Source organism: Chlamydotis macqueenii, chromosome 3 (genome assembly GCF_036417535.1).
Source record: "Chlamydotis macqueenii isolate bChlMac1 chromosome 3, bChlMac1.mat, whole genome shotgun sequence".
Classification (NCBI taxonomy): Eukaryota; Metazoa; Chordata; class Aves; order Otidiformes; family Otididae; genus Chlamydotis; species Chlamydotis macqueenii.
This window is the reverse complement of record NC_141558.1, coordinates 19,387,655-19,396,185: the sequence shown is the minus strand read 5'-3', so window position 1 is coordinate 19,396,185 and position 8,531 is coordinate 19,387,655. Positions and strand designations below refer to the sequence as shown.

The following is an 8,531-nucleotide window of genomic DNA, read 5'->3' as shown; positions in this document are numbered from 1 at the left end:
GGTTGTGCCTGTACCCCCTCCCACAAATTGAGCCCCACTGGCAGAATGAAGGGTCAGCTGTGTCCCTGCATCTCATCTAGCTTGTAACCCAAGACCCTAAGGCAGGAAATGTGCCTTTTGTCTTCACCCTTTCCAGCTTTTAAGATAAAAGCTAGTACAATTTAACTTCAAAACTGTACCTTTGTTTTCAGAAACACTTAAAGAAATAAAGCACCTAGAAAAGGTTAAAAGTAATGCTGCTATAAAGTGAAGAAAACGTTGTTGTCTGCTGGAGAAGGGCTGCGTGCACAGCCATAGGGAAGAACAGTGGGAAAGTTAAATCATTATTAGGAAAATTTGTGTAAGCCCTAGTTTCAGCTTCTTTCTAGAGTCATGTTTATTTGGGAAACCACAAGGCAGGAGCTCGCACTGTACCTGGCTGAAATCAGCACACAGGTTGCAGCCAGTGCAGAGCCCCTGCTCTCATCATCCACTGAGAGCTGGAGCAAGCAGTAAATCTATCCAGCTGATACAATTCATCATTGTAAAGAGCAAATTCCTACCAAAATGCTTCAGTGCCCACTGCTGTGTAACCGCAAGGCATTTACTGAAAACTGGGCCAGTGTGCCTAAGTCTGCTCTTCTCCATCTCACAGCTAAAGAAATTGAGGCACACAGTTAATGATTTGTCCCATGTTACAGAACAAGGCAGTAGCAGCACAAGGAATAAAAGCCAGTTGACAATTACAGTAACACTGTCCTTAATGTTGGCATAAGGAAAAAAAAAAAAAAAAAAAAAGACCTGATACTCAAGTCAAAGTAATTTTATTAATAACTCACAAGAGCAAATTGCTACATTTTACCAAGAGAAAAAACACAGCTTTATGTATCAGGGCAGAACTTGGGAAGCTGCATACTAAAATGCTGATTATGCAAATTTATCTTATGAACATTTTTAGACAAGAATGAAGCAGGGTTTATTTGCTTTAATTAAAAACAGAATCCTACATAGTTCATTAGCATGGATTCAGAGCAGAATGAATATTAATGTAGCCCACCTCTCCCAATTCTACCTGCCAGAAATATCGAGGCAAAAAAGGTTAGAAAATGGATTCCTGAGCAATTGTAAATGCAGCTAGCTAATGCCACTGCAAGGCTGCTAGCATCTTGGAAAGGTCACAGAGATCAGGAAAATCTTTTTGACCAGAAAAAGGCAAATGATCATGCCACTTTCAAAAAGATGAGAAAGATGATCCGGGGAACTCCAGGCTGGTCAGCCTCACTTCAGTCCCCAGGAAAGTTACAGAATAAGCCATTACAGAAGCTGTTCAAGGCACATGAAATACCAGGTGATGAGGAGTAACCAGTAAATGCCAGTTTACCAAGGGCGCATTCTGCCTGATCATCCTGACTGCCATCCAAGAGGCAATGACTGGCTCTGTGGTGGAGGGGAAAGCGCAGATGTCATCGATCTTCACCACAGCAAGGCTTCCAACAGCGTGTCCCACAGCAGCCTTGTAGCTGGGCTGAGGATAGGAACTAAAAGGTGGATTAAAAACTTCTGAACAATCAGGCTCAGTGGTTCAAGTCTAACTGTCAGGTGGTTACAAGTGACATTCCTCAGCAGTCAAAACTAGGGCAAAATGTGCTGAACATCTTCCTTAACAGAAGAGAGCCCAGCTAAGGACATTGGTTTGTCTAGCCTGGAGAAGAGAAGGCTGAGAAGAGACCTTACTACAGTTTCCCACTAGAGAAGGCGCTGTGGAGAAGACAGAGCCAGACTCTTCTCAGGCATTCGGTGGAAGGGCAAGAGACAATTGCAAGCTGCGACCAGGGAGCTGGCCATGAAGAACAAACGCCTGCCCATGAGAGCAGCCAAGTGCTGGAACAGGTGCCCTGACAGGCTGTGAAACTTCCAACACCAGAAGTTGCTTTACAGTTGGCCTGGTACTTCGCAGGAGGTTGGATTAGATGACCTCCAAATGACCTTTCAACCTTAATTTTTCTATGATTCTGTGATTCCAATTGTATATGTAATTAGAATAACACTAATCAGTGAAAAGCCACCAGTCACATTTATTCTGACAGGGCTTCAGGCTGTTCCACCTGTCAGGTCTCAGACACCATTACTGTGCTCCTTCAGCCAAAAACTTCATATACTGTTTCCGAGCAGGAAAATCATCAGCTGGCCTGTTGTATGCTGTCCAGACGGGCTCTCCAACGAACAGCCTCATTGCCTTCACATAATTCTGTTAAAGAACAAGAAGTGACAAGTAATTTAAGAGCTCCTTTTCATGTGATCTTCATTCTGAAGTTAATGTTCCCTTTGCAATTCTGCAGAAATTTTTGAAACCATTTCAAGATGGGCTGAAAGCTTCACGTGTTCCAGAAAATTAGATAACTACACTGCTGTTCCTGCTCCCAGCTACCGCAGTGGGAGATTTTACATCCATGCAGTGACATACTATGTTACAACCAGTGCCTCCAGGTCAGGCAGATGTAGTATTTCTCCCTGTTTCAAAGAAACCCCAAAAATCCTGTCTAATGTAAATCTTTTGCACCGGATCCACAATACTGAACAATGCAGCATCTAAACCCTACTTGCTTAGTTAAACAACAGCAATCAGAATACCTAAGATGGCTACACAATGCTTTTGAGGAATACCAGAAGCTTCAAAATGAGAGCCATAAAAGCTGAACAGGAAGTGCACAAACTAGCAAAAAAAAAAAATAATGCTACGGGGAGTGAAAAGTCTCCAGATTCCAACAGGAAAAGCAACAGCCCCTGCCACCAGCTAACCAAAAGTATGCCAGGTGCAAGGTACTGCTGTGGCAGCAGAAAATGGGATTTTACGTCCTGCAGAAGTGCTCCAGCCACTGAGTTATGGGGAACTCTCCTCTCGTGTACACTGTGCTACAAATTTAGACCCTATCTATTTCGTAAACACTGCTAAGTGCTTATCTTGCATCCAGGTGCTCAGCAATGTCAACAATAAAGTTTGGCACCTAAAGAACTTAGCTGCAAAATGCAAGGGTCTAGAAGCACCTAAAGAATTTACTTTGAAGATGGCACTTCTGAACTAAAGTTCCTGAAGTGGAAAAACATGTAAGAGTTCTTGTGGATTCAATCCACAGCCCTTGACATTGTGTCTACATAAAGAAAAAGCCTTAAACTAGGAATTGTAGCTGATTCACTGTGGATCTCCAAATGCAGATGTGAAAAGTTGGGTTTTTCACCAGAGCAGCATCTTCCTTTTCTACATATATGATAACTGCTATCTCGACAGTTGATTGAAAATTATGTCATTCTCAAGACTATGTCAGAGATGGGATTTTGCCACACAAGAGGCAGCACACATTTCCCCATTTTTCAGGAGTAATGCTGGGGTTACAAACATATTTATTTATAAAAGACCATAAGGGCAGACAGATAGATCAGGACTACATGTGCCAATCTCACGGTCCCACTGCCAAAAACACGCTTCGAAAGCAGGTCTCCTCCTGTGACGCCATCATTCAGCCTAGCACATGCTAGCTGGACTCTTAATCTTTCTTTCCCTCAACGTGAATTTAGCACTTAGGAAAAATGCCACTGCTGGACACAGATATTCTCTATCTATCCCCACAACAAGGCAACACAGAAGGATCCACCTCAACCAACAGCAGGGGCAATTGTGGGAGGTACAGCTGCAGGGCTTGGCTCTCACACCGCTGTCACACAAGATATGCTACGGATACCACGTGGCACTGACTTGCAGTTACAGCTGACAAGAGGAAGCTGGATTTCTGACCTGGAGATAAAAGGTTCAGATGCTGTGAATTATTTAGTATTTTTCATATTCCTACTTCATATTTAATACGCTTTGCTAATGAACTGCAGGTCTCAGGGCATGCAGTAACTAATGTGATATATACTCACATGGATTTGTCATCAAAATTTACAGTAATCTATAACAACATACGTTCTCATCCAGTGTAAATCGGTGATATATGCCGGCAGGGAGGGTTATCATGTCTCCTTTTTCCATGGAAATCCGGATCCACTTGTCATCCTCATCTCGAACATCAAAATAGCCAGATCCATCTAAGATGTAGCGAATTTCATCGTCTAGGTGTAAATGTTCTTCATAAAATGTTTTTATCTAGGAATAGGAAGTATCTCTTAAAACTACTGAGCACAGAAAAACAGCAAAGAAATCTGGTAGAAACATGTGACAAAGCAGACAAAGGCTTTCAAAGGGTAACTGCGCAGTGATTTAACTAACAGATGAGACCAACAAGGTTAAAATGGCCAAACCAGCCAGCCAGACTCTGTCTCAGGACACTTCTAAGCAGGCTGCTACATTTCCTTTGGAAGACAGGAATTTCCCTGACAAGAAACAGCAGCTATAGCTGCACATAAGCAGTCTCTCAATAACACTAACATTTACATCAGTTTGAGAGAGGCAGGTAAAGCTTCCCACCACAGGATTTGGTCTTCACAGTTGTCCAGTTTCATCATTTTCTGCCTTTTTTTCCTGACATGCAGAAATAAAAAACAGAGCTACAGATGATCCACCCTTTTTTACACTGGTGTAGGGCTGAATTAGTCCCACAAGCTACTACAACTGTATGTGAAAATGCAGTTACTGCCAAATACGACCCCGCTACAGCATGTCACGCCTGCTACCACACAGCAAGCCCCAGCTCCAGGCTCCCTCTGGCCAGGCAGCAGCAGCAACGTTCTCGTTTCCTCTGGAATGGTGAATTCTTTGTACACTTCACAGCACAGAACAAAACGTGCTTTAAAGGTTCAGTTAGTGGAGAGCTGAGCGGGTTAGCGCACAGAGAGCGGCGCAATGCCAGGTACCATCAGCTGCTCAGGTCTGGTGCTGTTTAGCCACACCAGCGCAGGTGTCCCTGAGCCGGTACTGATCCAGTACGGCAAGACGAACAAAAGTCCAGTCCCCTGTCAACAACGACCCATCTTTGTGTCAGGGAAAGCCTACCCAGGCAACTTGAGTCACTACCTAATTCACCTTCTCATCAATGTAAACTCAATATAACATAATGGGCTTAAAATAAACTGATAAATGGGAATTTAGTGAAAACACGGAAGTGCCACTGGGTTGCTATCCTCAGGTCAGAGCAGCACACTAGCACTTGGAGTCCGGGAGGAGAAAGCTCCCACTAGGAGGCTCATCTGAGAGCTCGGCACCGTTTGCATTCAACTGTTATGAAACAGCCAAGGTATCAGCTTCCCAAGGTTAAAAATCTTCTTGTACAGGGAATGTGCCCCTCTGAAGTTAACATTCACTTTGCAAAGCCGTACTCTGCAAGCAGCCGTCAGGATGTTCCAGCCTTCAAAGCCCATGCCCAGCTGGCAACCGCTTGCCTTTATCCTGGGAAGGCTCTCTGAGCACAGGTCAGTGTTGCTGGGACTCTGCTGGTACGAATCTTAGTTCCAAAATGGCACAGTGACGGAAACTACCCTTACAGCCTTTAAAGGCAACCTACAGAAGCAAAAGGCCTCCGTTATTTTTAAAATAGTATCAAAACAGCTTTTTTAATGTACAGGATGTATTTTACACCTGGAAATCTCATCTCTGCGCCCCTGCTCAGCGGGAGCGGGTGCTGAGGAGCCGGCTGCATGCTCTAGCAGCAGACTCCAGCGCCCCGATCTGCACTGACAGCAAAGGCTCGCGTACCTTTTCCTCGTAATTTGGAAGCTTGTCTTTATGTATGGTTATTATATCCATCCAAGAATAATTTTCTGCTCTCCGAATCTCTTTCAGACACGGATCAGTCTCATAGTTATCAGCATCCAACTAGAAAATAGGCAGGGAGGAAAAAAGGGAAAAAGCATTCAGACACAGCTGCTTCAGGCGCAGTCCAGGACAGCGACTGGAAAAACCCCTGTTGGCAGGAGCGCCGGCGGCGGGGCCGGTCGCCCCGGGGCAGCCAGGTGAGCTGCCACCGGCACCCGGGGTGTGACAGCCCCGCAGGGCCCCCGCACTGACACGGCCCGCGGCCCCTCCCGCTCCCTGCCCCTCGCCCGGCAGCCACGGACACGGCCGGTACGGGCCGCCGAGCTCCGCCCCGGCTCTGCCCACCCCCGCCGCAGGGCTCTCTCCCGGAGGGAGTCGGGGCAGGCCCGAGGCCTCGGACGGGCCCTCTGGGCGCCGGGCCGCCCGCGGCAGCTCCCCCGCTGCCCCACACCTCCCCTGACCTTGCGGTAGACGACGCCGAGGCGACGCAGCTGCTGCAGGCTGACGGCGCGGTTGGGCCGCAGGCGGTGGGGCGCCCGCTGGTCCTCCTGGGACTCGTCCATGTACCAGGCCTCCACCATCCCGACGCCCTGCTCCGCTCCGCTGGGCCGGGCTGGGCGGGAGCGGCCCGCCCCGCCGGGGCTGGTGGGGCCGGGACAGGGGCTGGAATGGGCCGCGCACAGCCAGCCTACGGCGGGAGCCCTAAAGAGGCGCCATTTGCAACTCAAAAGAGGCAGAACAGGGAGCACTGCGTAGCAGAGAGCTGCTGGTTTAGTGCGTAGGTTTAGCTTCAACGGCCCGTCTTCAGCAGCTCTCCATGAGGGTAACCGGCCAAAAGGGCTTCTCACCCCCGCGCTTGGGCAGCACACTGGTTACAGCACACATGACGCCAAACTTCAGCAGTAGTTGTGGTCACATTTATTCTGCCCCAGCAGTAATGCTCTGACTGAATTTACTGACACGTGTCAGCCTCAAAGGCCTGAGTTGCAACCCCACAATATAGAGAAATAAAAAATAAAATAGAAAAACTAGAGAAAAAGAAAAAAAAAAAGAAAAGGAACACTGGTAAAACAGACCACCCAGAAAGCTTGTGGATCTCCATCCATGGAGCCTATATTTGCACCCTGAGCAACCTGCTCTGGGTGACCCACTTGAGCTGGGGTGGGCAAGACACATTCCAGCCCCCAGAGTTCTGCAATTTACATGGTTCTGTGATTCTACACCATAAATAAACCAACAGCCAGCTAAAGCATGATGTAAGGACAGAGAAACAAATGAAAAAGAAACAATCCCTCCTTAAACATTTTTCTTCCTAAAGAGTTTTATATTTACCAAAATGTCTTAACCATCATTTCTCACATTCTTAGAAATACTACCAGATCCCCTTAATGCATTCAGGTGTAAGGACTACTGGTTATCGATTCTGCATAAAATTTAATTGCAATTAACATTACAGGTAAGCTGGACTAATGCTGGTATTGTCCACATTTAGTTGTAGAAGCACATACCAACCCTGCCAGAAGTTCAATGCCTATCCACTGCACCTCACAGCTGGTAAATGCCAATACCCTCCAGAAGTTTCAGTTTCCTGAAAAGAATGCTTTGAACGGCCAATATCCTCTCTGGGTTATCAAGCCCCTGTTGAGAAGTATTATTTGTTTTCCATTCTTTAATCAGCCTCAATCTTGCAACTTTCTTCTTCGCTTTCTTTTGTTCTGAATTTACAGAGTAGGAAATATAAACATTGGTATCAAATTAACATAGAAGTCCTTCTTATGATAATATACCTGTTAAGATTCAGGTAGTAAAGTTGCTTAAATTCAGTATTACACTGATGTTATGATTTACCCACCATTATGTATGCTATTTTTTTCCCAGAGCTGCTGCTTCTTAAAACAAAAAAAAAAAACAAAAAAAAACCAAAAGAAACAAAAACCACACAAAAAAGAACAAAAAACCCCAAAACCCCTAAAAAACAACAACCACACAGATTTCCATGCAGTAAGGAGGATCTACATATTTAACTGGAGATATATGACAGACATTATCAGATGCCACCTCTTCACTGTTTCGTCACACTGTTCTGCCTCAGAGAGACCTGACCAGAGATGATGGGGTGTTTTCCTTCAAGCCAGATTTCTAAAATAAATAAATAGATGGACAGTTGTGTGCATATACACAAAAGAAGCAGAAAAGAAAAAAAAAAAAAAAATCTAATCAGTGCACTACCCTACCCCTAGATGAGCTTTACTGTGCAGCTTTGGATGAGGTAAAACAAATTTTAAAACCCCCTCACTCATCTATTAACTTCTAGCTAGCCAGTTTCCTCATTCACACAATTCATGACTCTAAATACGTAAGAGCTCATACTCTGCCTCAGTAAAGCTCTTATAATGCATGAGAACTATTAAGATATCAAGCTTCAGCAGCTCTACCATTCGGTATAGCAAATAACAAATAAAAAAAAAAAATTCAGTCACTTATAGCTTAAGCCCTACCATTCAATGGTATGAAGGTACCTTACAAAGAAATTGACAAAGGTAACATAGCAAACTTATTTGCTCTTCCCACATAGACGCAGAGAAAATAAAACTATGTTGATAACTGGTAATTACTCTTGAATTCAAGTGCACATTAGCCATTCCATTAATCTCATCATTGACTGGGAAGAAAAAAAAAAAAAAAAAAATCAAGTCAAGCACTTGACATCTGGAAGACCTGAAGAAGCTGATCATCTTCTTGTTCCACTTCAGCTAAAATGGTCAATTATCATCTTTGGGACAACACTGAAGAGGAACTAACAAAG

At 45.0% G+C, this 8,531-nt stretch overlaps 1 protein-coding gene across 1 annotated transcript; it reads right to left on the bottom strand.

Annotated features, from left to right (window-relative positions):
• Positions 1 to 787: 787 nt before the first annotated feature.
• On the bottom strand, positions 788 to 6,445 carry ADI1 (acireductone dioxygenase 1). Its single transcript, XM_086745695.1, has 4 exons — positions 6,187 to 6,445; positions 5,666 to 5,785; positions 3,941 to 4,120; positions 788 to 2,227 (listed from the first exon to the last, which is right to left on the bottom strand). Exons 1-4 carry the CDS (start codon positions 6,304 to 6,306, stop codon positions 2,105 to 2,107), a joined length of 543 nt encoding a protein of 180 aa, XP_086601821.1. The 5' UTR covers positions 6,307 to 6,445; the 3' UTR covers positions 788 to 2,104.
• Between the last annotated feature and the right edge of the window lie 2,086 nt (positions 6,446 to 8,531).